The sequence below is a fragment of the Enoplosus armatus genome, chromosome 18 (genome assembly GCF_043641665.1).
Source record: "Enoplosus armatus isolate fEnoArm2 chromosome 18, fEnoArm2.hap1, whole genome shotgun sequence".
Classification (NCBI taxonomy): Eukaryota; Metazoa; Chordata; class Actinopteri; order Centrarchiformes; family Enoplosidae; genus Enoplosus; species Enoplosus armatus.
Window position 1 is genome coordinate 20,080,715 of NC_092197.1, and position 14,028 is coordinate 20,094,742.

The 14,028-nt window shown below is 42.6% G+C and overlaps 1 protein-coding gene across 2 annotated transcripts in view; it reads right to left on the reverse strand.

Annotated features, from left to right (window-relative positions):
- The window catches only part of LOC139301204 (ras-specific guanine nucleotide-releasing factor RalGPS1-like), a 64,011-nt gene extending 50,442 nt beyond the window's left edge, over positions 1–13,569 (reverse strand). The window contains exons 1-7 of one of the 2 annotated variants that reach the window (XM_070924535.1): positions 13,525–13,569; positions 13,429–13,437; positions 10,657–10,761; positions 9,668–9,718; positions 6,560–6,643; positions 3,519–3,608; positions 1,085–1,177 (exon numbers count right to left, since the gene is read on the reverse strand). In XM_070924535.1, coding sequence (XP_070780636.1) covers positions 1,085–1,177; positions 3,519–3,608; positions 6,560–6,643; positions 9,668–9,718; positions 10,657–10,761; positions 13,429–13,437; positions 13,525–13,569 — 477 coding nt within the window. Of the gene's footprint in view, positions 1–1,084; positions 1,178–3,518; positions 3,609–6,559; positions 6,644–9,667; positions 9,719–10,656; positions 10,762–13,428; positions 13,438–13,512 lie in introns of both variants that reach the window. The other variant, XM_070924534.1, reaches the window with a different exon arrangement.
- Positions 13,570–14,028: the final 459 nt, after the last annotated feature.

The following is a 14,028-nucleotide window of genomic DNA, read 5'->3' on the forward strand; positions in this document are numbered from 1 at the left end:
GTCTTGTTTTCTTTCCTGCCAATATGGGAGCCGACACTTCTGCTCAAGTAAGCGACTTGGAAGATCGTCGGTGTTGGTCTCCATCAACCGTACGAAACAAAAACAGCAGAAAAAAGGCGCTGGGGGTCGAATCAGTCAGAAACGAAATAAAAACTTGCAAACTCTTTTGGTTTCGGCTAGAGACGCCTGCTTTCGGTCACTGCCAGTGAAACAAATGTCACGACGCGTAAAAAGTAGCAACACCACTCTGCTTTTCTTTGTCTTATAAAATGGGGGGGGGGGGTTTGAACTGTTATTAAGGCAAAAACGAGACATTCTGAAGGACCGTTTTCTGACATTTTGTAGAGCAAACCTTTTATCTATCAACCTTAACAGTTCTGAATCAGGACCTGCAGCAGTATTTGGATCTGCAAGTGTCTCCACATAGCGGATTTAAGTTGGCAACCCCGCAAATACAAGCCCTCCCTTCCCTCTAAATCTGCAATATAATATGAGTATTTCTCCATGTGTACTGGCGCAGGTGCATCCCCTTTTCGTGGTCTCATATCCAGCACTGTAAAATTCAGAATTCATGTTCAAATATCAAAACCAGGACCAAACGGTTTGCACTTTGATGGCATGGAGGACAAACGGAGTCGAGGCTGTCTGTGATGCGGAACTAATCATTCAAATCACCCAGAATGGGGTCCGTCTGTGGCAGTGAAACGCCACGTTATCGTTATTTTCTCTGAGGAAAGGGACGGTGCATCCGAGGCCACAAAGAAGTGCTATTTTGCTCACGTTTTGCTTAGAAAAAGTCAAGGTACCTGACCAGAGCACAGCGGACCCCAACGAAGTGTCGGTTTTCAGGTTCGCTTCCAGCTGTTTTTTTCAGCCACAGTTTGGGTTCAGGTTTGGTAATCTGACCCCAAGACCTTCTGTTTTTTTTTTTGTTTTTTTTAAAGTGAACATCAGCACTTTCTCTATTTTCTTCACTGTAGAAATTCAAAAACGTAGTCACTGCAGCGATTTGCTGATTCTGCCCGACGCTGACGCTTTCATTTGAAAAAGGGAGCACGGGCACTGCATGAAGCCGATGTCTTACCGCCCAGGTTTTGCTGAGTCTGAAGATGGGAGCGCTCTGCAGAGCCGACACCACCGACACCAGAGAATGAAGATTGTTCAGCTCCAACAGTTTCTGGAAACACACAGGATTTGATTATGAAGGACACGCAAAATACTGCATTACCCCCTAGGTTTAACAAATAACTTTCAGTCTGCTAGAACTGCGCAAAAAAAAAAGGGGGTTTTAAGGTGCCGACCATGAATCACAACGTCCTCATGCATTTCATTAATTTCTGTGAAGAAGACGACTACATTTAAGGGTTACTTTAGAAGTTTATATCTTTGTTTATTTATTATAAAGCCAGGCTGCTTGGACTATTAAAATGTATGTATGATAGTGAAATTAAGGAGGACCTCTTATGCTTTTCTTTATTTTCTGTCATATATATTAATGTTACAATGTTGGATATTCATACTAAATGTTGCCAAAGTTGCCAAATAATGAGGTAAACTTATGTAAAAGTAATCCCTGTGAGCATAAAGCTCAGGCTGCAGACTGCTCTGAACACTGCGTTTCAGTTTTTTCAACCGCCGGGTCTATCTGATGTCAGAGAGGCACGGATGTCCTTATATGGTATCTCTGCTCCAGGCACAGACCAGGTGTTTATGTTTATGTCAATGTCGCTTAGTAACGTTATGTTTACAGTCTGCCTTTGGAAATTCTTCCAAAGACTTCCGGAACTTGGCCAGACAATCAGAAGAAAGTTGGCTTTTAGGGAGGAGGGGGGGCTTAAAGAGACAGGAGCTCAAACAGCTTGTTTCAGACAGAGGGGGGGGAACTGAGGGGGCTGCATGAAGGGCCAGGAGAAGATAAATCAGGACTTGTTTTGAACTGTGAATCATGCAGAGCTGCTCTAGTGGAGTCACACAATGAAAATATAGAGCTGGAAATGAGCAGAATAGGTCCCCTTTAAAAGAAAATCATAATACAGACACTGAATTGTGTTCCTAATAATATAAGGAAAAATCATCTGATAACATTGTAATATTCACAGGAAATAGTCTGCTCAGAATTGTATATAAATTGCTAGTTTTACACAAACATTCTGCAGGTATTAAGCTACTGTTCAGGTTCATTGTACAGTTAATGGTCCTGTGCTGTTATTGTTTTTTTATACAATGAATATAAGGAAATCTACATAAAGATAATTCAAAAGAAATAGGCTACTTTTTTGCCTTTTTTGTAATTGTATGTGGGTGGGGGGGGGGTCGTCACTGTATATGCAATGGTAAAATAGGGGTCCCTTAAGAAATATGGTTGGGAACCACTGCTTTAGAAGGTCAGTGGTGTCTGGAGCCAACCCCAGCTGACACACGGGCGAGAGGCCTTGGCACCACTGCGCCAAAAATAACAATAACAATAACAATACCTACTTCCTTGTACACTAGGTGCTCCACTTTAAAAGCATAAGGCCGGCACTATTCTGCATTTTTGTTCCAGTCAACAAATCCCATGTGCATTCTACGAACTGCGCGTGTACCCTGACGCGCGTTATTTAAAAAAACTATTCAAAAACACACAGGAGCTTTGGAAGGAAGTGGGTGCTCGTGTTTCTATCCATCTTACTTCTTTATAGCGACGTCACCATGTTCCCAGATATCCAGAAATCAACTTGGCAAGTACAACGTTATCCATCAGAGATTCAGACTATCACCCAACCTCACTATCCATTATTAGATGTCTTGGAATCCATTTATATATATATATATATATATATATATATATATATATATATATATACACACACACTTGATTCAAGTAGTTCCCCTAATAAATACTCTTAAAATGACCTCTTACAGTTACAGTCAAGTACACGGTGTGCGTCAGTAGTTTTGTTTCAAGAGTCAGCATCCTTGCCGTGGTTCCACGCTTCCTTTCCATCCCACACGCGGACCTCGGGTCCCTGATCGGACCACCATGTTGTTTCTGCCATCGGGTTAAGTCTCGCTTTCTCCGTCACTCCTCACATTGTGTCACGAAAAGCACCTGGATCGCTCCTGTACGCCGCAGCTACGCAGGCCACATCGGCTCACGCGTTACGATCGCTTTACAAGCAACTGGCAGTTACCCATGAAAGGAGAAACCTTCACTAAAACGTATCATTATTAAATTGTTATTTTGAAGGAACTAGCGAGGTTGCATTACACTGAAAAGCTTACCAGACGTCACGCCGAGCCTACTGTGCTTCCTACTGTAACAACAACGGGGATTGAACGGCATGTTTATGGCCACTTTTTCCAAACACTGAAGAACTCAATTAGGTCCAGCTAGCGCTGTTAACGCCTTGAACAGGCCGAGAAGGACGTTTCTAATAACATTTTCTTAGAAATAAACACAAAGTCACAACTACTTGCATCCTGAAATGATTAAACATAATTTTACTGTTTTTTCCCCTCAGTCATTTGTCACTCACCTTTGCTATTTTGACAAAATGGCTCAGTATTTCCGCTCGGATCTTCAGCGTCTGGGCCGTTAAGATTTCTCTCACCAGCCAAAAGCTCACCTGAAACAACACACAAACACATATATAAAAAAAAACAACAAACAAACAAACAACACTTTTGATACACTAGAATACACTTTCCTCATGCCCTGATGATGGGGCAGTGATATTATGTTATATATACACACATATATATACATATATACACACATACATATATGCATATATACACACATACATATATGCATATATATATATATATATATACATATATATACACACATATATACATATATACGTGTATATATACATATATACATACATACGTGTATATATACATATATACATACATACATATATATACATATATACATACATACATATATATACACACATACATACATACATATATATACACACATATATACATATATACACACATATATATACACACACATATATACATATATACACACATATATATATATACACACATACAGTGCATTTTCCTCAAAATTCTACACACAACACCCCATAATGACAATGTGAAAAAAGTTTTTTTGAAATTTTTGCAAATTTATTAAAAATAAAAAACTAAGAAATCACATGTACATAAGTATTCACAGCCTTTGCCATGAAGCTCAAAATTGAGCTCAGGTGCATCCTGTTTCCACTGATCATCCTTGAGATGTTTCTGCAGCTTAATTGGAGTCCACCTGTGGTAAATTCAGTTGATTGGACATGATTTGGAAAGGCACACACCTGTCTATATAAGGTCCCACAGTTGACAGTGCATGTCAGAGCACAAACCAAGCATGAAGTCAAAGGAATTGTCTGTAGACCTCCGAGACAGGATTGTCTCGAGGCACAAATCTGGGGAAGGTTACAGAAAAATTGCTGCTGCTTTGAAGGTCCCAATGAGCACAGTGGCCTCCATCATCCGTAAGTGGAAGAAGTTCGGAACCACCAGGACTCTTCCTAGAGCTGGCCGGCCATCTAAACTGAGTAATCGGGGGAGAAGGGCCTTAGTCAGGGAGGTGACCAAGAACCCGATGGTCACTCGGTCAGAGCTCCAGAGTTCCTCTGTGGAGAGAGGAGAACCTTCCAGAAGGACAACCATCTCTGCAGCAATCCACCAATCAGGCCTGTATGGTAGAGTGGCCAGACGGAAGCCACTCCTTAGTAAAAGGCACATAGCAGCCCGCCTGGAGTTTGCCAAAAGGCACCTGAAGGACTCTCAGACCATGAGAAACAAAATTCTCTGGTCTGATGAGACAAAGATTGAACTCTTTGGTGTGAATGCCAAGCGTCACGTTTGGAGGAAACCAGGCACCGCTCATCACCAGGCCAATACCATCCCTACAGTGAAGCATGGTGGTGGCAGCATCATGCTGTGGGGATGTTTTTCAGCGGCAGGAACTGGGAGACTAGTCAGGATAGAGGGAAAGATGAATGCAGCAAAGTACAGAGACATCCTGGATGAAAACCTACTCCAGAGCGCTCTTGACCTCAGACTGGGGCGACGGTTTATCTTTCAGCAGGACAACGACCCTAAGCACACAGCCAAGATATCAAAGGAGTGGCTTCAGGACAACTCTGTGAATGTCCTTGAGTGGCCCAGCCAGAGCCCAGACTTGAATCCGATTGAACATCTCTGGAGAGATCTGAAAATGGCTGTGCACCCACGCTTCCCATCCAACCTGATGGAGCTTGAGAGGTGCTGCAAAGAGGAATGGGTGAAACTGCCCAAAGATAGGTGTGCCAAGCTTGCGGCATCATATTCAAAAAGACTTGAGGCTGTAATTGCTGCCAAAGGTGCATCAACAAAGTATTGAGCAAAGGCTGTGAATACTTATGTACATGTGATTTCTCAGGTTTTTTATTTTTAATAAATTTGCAAAAATCTCAAAAAAACTTTTTTCACGTTGTCATTATGGGGTGTTGTGTGTAGAATTTTGAGGAAAAAAATGAATTTAATCCATTTTGGTATAAGGCTGCAACATAACAAAATGTGGAAAAAGTGAAGCGCTGTGAATACTTTCCGGATGCACTGTATATACACATATACATATATATATATATACACACATATACATACATATATATATATACACATATACATATATATACAAATATATATACACATATACATACATATATACACATATACATATATATATACATATATACACACATATATATACATATATACACATATATATACATATATACATGCATATATACACACATATATATACATATATATATACATATATACACATATATATACATATATACATGCATATATACACATATATATATACACATGTATATATGCATATATATATATATATATATATATATATATATGCCAGCTGTTCTTCCTGCATCTGGCAGCTGCAGCTGTGTTGCTTTCAGCCTGGATGATGTGTTCAACTCCTTCGCATTTGTCTAATATTACAGTTTGCTCTTCGGTTGTAAAATACACCGCTCTGCTTGGCGACAACTCTCTGTGGGTTTGTCTCTATGAGCAACCCCTTACACGTTACACATTTGATCTATGGGTTAACAGAAAGATGTTGATTAGTGCAGCTTTAAAAGATGAATAAAAGTGGAAGGAAAAAGTAAAAGCGAAACTCCCTTCTGTCCTCCTGTCGTAGTATATGACAGATCTGACTCTGCCTTCCCCTGGCTCAAGGGGAAAATCTCCATTACACTACTGCTTTAATACCAATTTAAGGTATTAAATACAATTTATTACCAGAGAATAAATGTGTTACTGAAGAATTAAACCGGCACACAGAGCATACCATTACGCTAACAACCTCAACAAAAGTTTTGAAGGCTGAAAGCTCTTTATAGCTGGTAAAAAATCTAGACTGATCAAGCATTGAGCCGAGGTTTGTCAAAAAACACTACATGATATACACCAATGTTCTAACATAACTGACATAACTTGTATTTGTTAAGTGTAATCATTTGCCACGTAGAAGTGATTCGGTGAGACGTACCTGGTTGAACCTGCGTGTGAATGCGACCACGTTGGGGGCCAAACTGTGCTTCTCCTTCCCATTCCATCCACAGCTGGCCAGCTCCTGCCAAATCAGGGAAAGATCAGATTTAAAAGGAATCCGTATGCCACCACCAAGTTTTGGACCGGACTTGACGAGGGTTGCTCATTTTTGCCGACATGAAAGATAAACCCAGGGATAGAAAGAATAGGAGGCACATCTCCCCCTGTGGGAATTCTAATGATAAACCATCAGGAGGCAGTCTCTCATTGGCCAGACCATCCACATTAAGACAAACCATCAACTATTTTTAAGCTACATGCACAGCAGTTTACACGAAAGGCTCCAGTAGAACATGGCAGTGATGGCCTGAGCAGTTACTTTGAAGCTGCAGTAGGCAATGTTATTGAATTATAATTTCGGTTGAAATAACTCATTTTGACCACTGTATGTCACTAACAATATTTAATTGAAGGGCTCCTTTAAAAAATGTGTGTCTGTGAGCATTTTTAAAAAACTGGAACTGAATAAAATGACCAATCAGGGTGATCAAGGGTTCTGATTCACACTCCAGTCCAGAAGGTGGAACCTCCTGTAGAAGCCCTTGCTTGTACAGAGTCGATTTGATTGGCCAGTTACTAGCTAGCTAACCCCGATTTGTTGTTTGATTCAGACGTGGTCCCATTTTTTAAAAGACTAAATACAAATTAATGGAACCCTTCAATTAGATATTGCTAGTGACATGCAATTATTTCAACCAAAATTATAATTCAATAATATTGCCTACTAGCTTAGCTATTAGCTAAAAGCTATACAAAAATATATCATGTGCATTATTTTTAGATGTCATCATAGTCAAATTAATAGTGCAGGAAAGGAAAGAAGACAACCGAGACAAAAGAGTCCAAACCATCCTAGCGGCTCTGTGAGGTTGTCCTTAGGCACAGCAATGCTTTGCGCTAATGCTAACATGAGTATGCTAACATGCTCGCAATGACAACACTATCATGGTGATATGAAGCAGGTATGCTGTTTACCAAGTTCACCATCTTAGTTTAGTGTGTTAGCATGCTAGCATGCCAACATTTGCTGATTAGCACTAAAGACAAAGTGCAGCTGAGGCTGATGGGAATGTCATTAGTTTTGCAGGTATTTGGTCCAGTCTGGTGGACTGATGGACAGACAGACATTGCCATCCACAGAGCCAATGCTGCTAGCATGGCCAAAAATGGAAAGGAAATCATTAGAACGAGCGTGGACAAGGTCTGCAGACCTCGGCCGTTTGCGTGACACTGGTCTTCCCTCAGAGACATAAACTAGGGATAGACAACTGAAACAAAACAGCAGGGATTAACAGCGGTCCATCCACCACTGGAAATTCCCTCGCCTTTTACTTCGTGCCTATTTTTTTTTTTCCATTCCTTCTAGGATTTTATCCAGTGTTTGACAAGCCTAAATAAAAGGCATTAACAAAAGAACATCCCGCCCTGACAGGAAAAACCCCAGATATCCAAATTCCATTGTAAACAAGATTACTTTCATTTGGACAAATCCCACGTTGGACGCAAGTTCTAACCGGGACCTCTGATTAAAAGCAATATTGTGATGGCTGACGGATTCTTTGGAGATGGAACATCAAAGTTAGAACTCGATACAGATAGGTGACCACTCAAAGAAAAAACTGAGGTGTAGTTCCACCACAAGCCTCCAGAATAGCCTCAATGCTGCTCGTCACAGATTCTCCAAGTGTATGGGACTCTACTGGGGGGGATGAACAGCATTCTTTTTAGAAGATATTCGCTCATCTGGTGTTTTGATGATGGTGGTGGAGAGCTCCGTCGAACATATCCACAGAAGTCTCCCATAGATGCTCGGTTGGGTAGAGATCTGTTGACTGTGAGGGTCATAGTATACGATTGCCATCATTTTCGTCAAACCCTTGTGTCCCGTACGAAAGCATCTGCATTTGTTAGGTTTCTGATTTGTCGCCACAGATAGTAATTAACAGTTGGTAGATCAGGCAAGCACAAAAGTACTTTTATAGTCACGCATTCTATACATATGTACGTATACTATCATTTCCCAATTTCCTGACTCCAGGCTCTTAGGGCGTTTTCAGTTCCCAGAGGGACGCTCTTAGGGCTCTTAGGGCGTTTTCACATTCGGTACGGTTGAGTCATACCGTGCCTGAGTACGATTACAATGTCGAGGACGACCCGCTCGCCTTCCTTCCTACTTCATCAGCCCTGGCCATGCAGTTTGATGGATGAGATCGGCGTGCCCCAAAAGGTAAAGTTGAATAGTTGCGGTGTCACATTCTAAAATAGTGGTCTACTTCCGTTTTTTTTTTTGGGACAACAGATTTCACACCTGACGCAATCCGTACCCGAGTACACATGAACCGTACTCGAGACCATCTTTTCAAGTGGACCCAGGCACGGTTCGCTGACCCATGCGCGGGTACGGTACACAGTGTTCACACTAATCTAGAAAACTGGTCTTTGGGGTCAAGTGTACTCTGATCCGGGCCCGGGTGCGGGTCCCTGATGTGAAAGCCCCCTTAGACCATACACTATGCGCTTGTGAGGGCTTCATCTTGAGTTCATTTCTAAGTACCAGGCCCTAATGTCTCGACCATCTCCGCCTGCGGGGAGCCCGTGGAGGGAGTGAAAAACCCTCCAGGGAAGAGAGAACAGGGACTGGAATTTCATTGACTAAAAAGAGGATAAGCAGGGTTTTCCAGTGGAAAGTTCAACCAGTTAGGCCAGTCTGGGTTCAGCTGAGTGGCAACAGCTGTGAAGGCCATCATGGCAACATTAGAAGTATTTGAAACAGAGGAGGGGACTGGAATGATTCTGTGGGGAGGGGTAGATCTCTGAGGGGTCCCCTGCAAAATTCAGGATTTTCTTTGGGACCATTAACCGATCAGTAATAAGAGATTTACCAGAAAACCTCAACTTGTTGTTTAATGGGTTACAACACAGCTGGAATTTTGTTTTTTCTGGTTTTCCATACAGCATCAAAATGTGATCTTGGGAAGATGTCCTAAATTCTAAGTGGGTGTTGTGCTCAGGAGATAGACCACTTGACAACATGGGTCTCTCTTACCTCTGGCTGTATCGCTTTGAAGACTGGCGCATCCATCAGGGTGATTTGGCTCTGAAATAACAAGAAAGAAATCCATATAATCCATCAACATGCAGTAGGTTAAGCAATGGAATATACTGGACAACACTGGGAAATTATAGAATACATACATAGGTCCCCAGGTCATAACTGGAAATGGTGGGTTAGTCCGAGTGCTAACAATCTTGGAGACTGTGCGGACGTGTCTTAAACTGCAGTTCCTCTAACGGTCACCAAATCCTGACTTCATGAAAAGTCTGACTTTTCAACTAAAGTCAGAGCTCTATTGCCATGGCAACGCAAAAACAACCAGCGCAAACGGTACTTTCACAGTTCCTGACCTTGCAACAGAGCGCTGCAGGAACGAGTCCTAAAACCCGGAAATGACTCAGCATTTTTACACTTCCGGTTCCCTCGTCTGGAAGTCAATGGGTTTCTTTGAATGGGTTTTTAATTAGATGCCTGAAATAAGGCCTGTGGTTAACACGAGCTTAAGAGATTTCAACGTTTTGTTCTACGACATAAAACGTGTCAGCAGATACACCTCTTAATGCAGTTTCTGGACATCTACCCTCAAAAGAGAAAAGCAGCATAGTATATTAAACTAAACAGAGTGGCAGTTGTCTCAACAACAAGGTATCCCCTCAAATACTGAGGAATTTCTACTCCTGCACTATCGAGGGAGTCCTGACAGGGAACATCACTGCCTGGTACGGAGACAGCACCCAACAGGACCTCAAGGCCCTGCCTAAAGGATATTCACACCAGGCGCTGCAAGAATAAGGCTCGGAGAATCATTAAGGATCCCAACCACCCCGGATAGCGGCCTTCTCTCCCTGCTGCGGTCTGGAAGAAGGTACCGGATACACCGAGCCGGCACTGAGGGGCTCATGAAGCTCATGCCTAAAGCCTAAAAAAAACTCCACAGAGTTTGAAAAAAAAAAAAAACGTGACGTTTGAAGCGTACTCACAGCGAACTCCTCAGGCGTCACCTTCAGCACGTCAAAGACGACTGCGTCGTAGCTCTTGGCGTAGTCCACGCAAGGTCCATCCAGAGAGTCAGTGCTGCTGCTGGCCTGAGACACACACACACACATTAAGACCATCATAGTAACCGCTCTGGACCTGTGGAACCAGCAGTCACCGACCACAAGCAGAGCAAAGAACATTTCATGTGGAAATTTAGGGTCCAAGAATAATTCCTAGTGATTTTGGTAAAAAAAACGAACACTTGAACAAACATCAGCGTGATAAGAACCACCTGAAATGACAGAAAGCATCTTTGGGGAAAAATTTATTTGAGGTGTACTTTGATTTTTTTGTTGTTTGGCCCATCCGCTAACATGGAGGGGGGCGGGGCTTATGACCTACACTGCAGCCAGCCACCGGGGGGGGGGGGGCCACCACAGGCCACCCTTTAATAAGTCACACTGAGGCAGTACAATGACAAAGACAAAGGCGCCCGATGCTCCAAAGACTAAAGAGGCGCACAGAGTGCGACCCAAGGGGCAAACATTGAAGCCATTATAAATGTGGGCACACCACAACGGCAGACACTTAAAAAATTTAAAATGACTTGGGTAATGTGATTCACTGGGTTTTTGTAGTGAATCAAGGACTCCACCAAGTAAAAACAGATGCTTTGTTCCTGGCATACTACCCATTTCAAATTACAATAATATGGCATAAATGCGGCTGATGTTTCCCCAGCCTAGTTTATTTAGCCTTGAGTCAACCGGCTTTGAATGTTTTTTTGTTTTTTTTTTATCTTTCCTGGGTTAAATAAAGGCTCCGGCATTTTAAAAATCAACAATCAACCAAATGGAAAATGACTCTTTTTTTTTTTTTTAAATATTAGCTTGGGGGAAAAAAAAAGATAAGAACAGGCATACAAGAAGACACGTGCACAGTTCACTTTCAGGACAATCTTTTGGAAAGAGACAAGTGCAAAGTGGTCCACAGGTGGAAGAAATACTGCCGGGCAGAGGAAAAAAGCTCATCCATCCATCCATCCATCCATGGGACTCTTCCACTGTTCCAGGGCAGGATTTGTCCTCAGCTACTTGTCAGGTCACCATGAATGTGAGCAGGAAATTATCCCTTGCACCTTGTGTCAGTGGATGATTTCCTACACTGTGTTCCAAATTATTATGCATATGCTGGTTTTCTTCGTTTTTCCTAAATAGTCAATACAAATGACAGTCGGTACGATTTTCTTTTAATCCTCAACAATTCTATTATAATCAGGATTTTACTAAACAAAACTTCAGATGATGACAACAGTATTTTTTTTTTTTTAAATAACTCAAAATACAGTGTTCCAAATGATCATGCACAACAGAGTTTCAAAGCATTCAATAGGTTATAAAGAATTGAAAACGGAAATCTGTTGTATTTTCTGCATTAGGAGATTTTTTTTTTTCTCTCTCAAAGTAAATGCTATTTCAATCAAAAACATCTTTACAGGTCAAGTTACATGTTAACACAGGAGCCCTTCTTGGATATCACCTTCGCAACTCTCCCATCCGTTGAACTTGTGAGTCCATGTAGAGTTTCTGCCTGGATTTCATGTGCGTATGTCAGAATTGCCTCCCAGAGAGCTGCTGTTTTGAGGTATACTGCCGCCCACCCTCGTAGATCTTCCTTTTAAAGGATGCTCCACAGGTTCTCACTAGGGTTGAGGTCAGGGGATGATGGTGGCCACACCATGATTTTCTCTCCCTTTATGCCCATAGCAGCCAAGGACTCAATGGTATCTTTTGCAGCATGGGATGGTGCATTGTCCTGCATGAAAGTGATTTGACTCCGGAAGGCACGGTTCTTCTTTTTTATACCATGGCAGGGAATGATCAGTTAGGAACTCCACATATTTTGCAGAGGTCATTTTGACACCTTCGGGCACACTGAAGGGGCCTACCAGCTCACTCCCCATTATTCCAGCCCAAAACATCACTCCACCACCTCCTCCTTGCTGACGTCGCAGCCTTGTTGGGACATGGTGGCCATCCACCGGGCCATCCAGAACTCCATCCATCTGGACCATCCGGTGTGGCGCGGCATTCATCGGTGAATAAAACTGTTTGGAAATTGGTCTTCATGTATTTCTGAGCCCACTGGAAACGTTTCTCCTTGTGAGCATCGGTTAGGGGTGGCCCGAATACAGCTTTATGCGCAGCTGCAAGCCTCTGAGGGATCCTGCATCGAGGGATTCTTGGGGACTCCAGAGGCACCAGCAGCTTCAAATACCCGTTTGCTGCTCAGCATTGGCTTTTTAACAGCTGCTTTCTCAATACGATGCATTTGCTTGACAGAAATCTTCCTCGACGCACCTTTATCTGAACGAACCCGTCTGCGCTCTGAATCACGCGCATATCTTTTCGCAGTACGATGACCTCTCTCAAGTTTTCGCGAAAGTTCCGGTGTTTTCATACCTTTTGCAAGGCACTGCAATATTTCACGCTTTTCACCTGCAGAAGGATCTTTCTTTCTCCCCATATTGCATGAAACCTGTGACTGTGGCTTAATAACGTGAAACAACCTCCTTAAGTAGTTTCCCTTTAATTAGGCTCAGCTGCCAAATGAATTATCAAACCTGTCTGAAGTTGATGTCAGTGTTTTAAACAGACAGGAGAAACAACACGAAAGCGAAAACGTTTCATTGAAAAACAAAAAAAAAACAAATGTTCATTTAACAAGTCATCACTTGCTACCGTTTTTTTGATTGACAGTAACTTCACAAGTACTAGAGATGCCTAGCTCATGTGATGCATATATAACAATTAACTACTGACGAACTATAAGAATTCTGTCCCCCCCCTTGCTCTTACCTCGGAGGTGACCGAGTTGATGCTGGTGCCATCCGAGAGCCCGTTCCTGCGATACATGCTCACAGAGGGACTGGCGGGACGCGCAGGTCAGGGCGACGGAGGCCTTCAGCTGGGGGGCACACATAACCTCTCATCCATGCCTGCAGACACAGAGGACACACACGTCTTTGCACCTCTTGATGTCGAATTGACTTTTCAGAGGAGACTGGAACTTGCAATTGCTGAATTAAAAAAAGGGGTTGCATTGTAGTCATACGAGGGTACACACGTGCAGAATGGAGAATTTGACCATTACGTCATGTGCAACGGGGGGCGACGTGGGAAGGCTTCTTACCCTAAAACGATCATTCATCAATAATCCATTTACATCCCTCAACCGAGCCAGAGCGCAGTGGGAAAGGCGACTTCCCTGCACACTCGAGCGTGACCATTAGATGGCGGTATACGCCAACATTAATCTTCCAGCCACGGCAGGAGACCGACACTGTGTCCAGTTCCACACTACACACTCAGGGT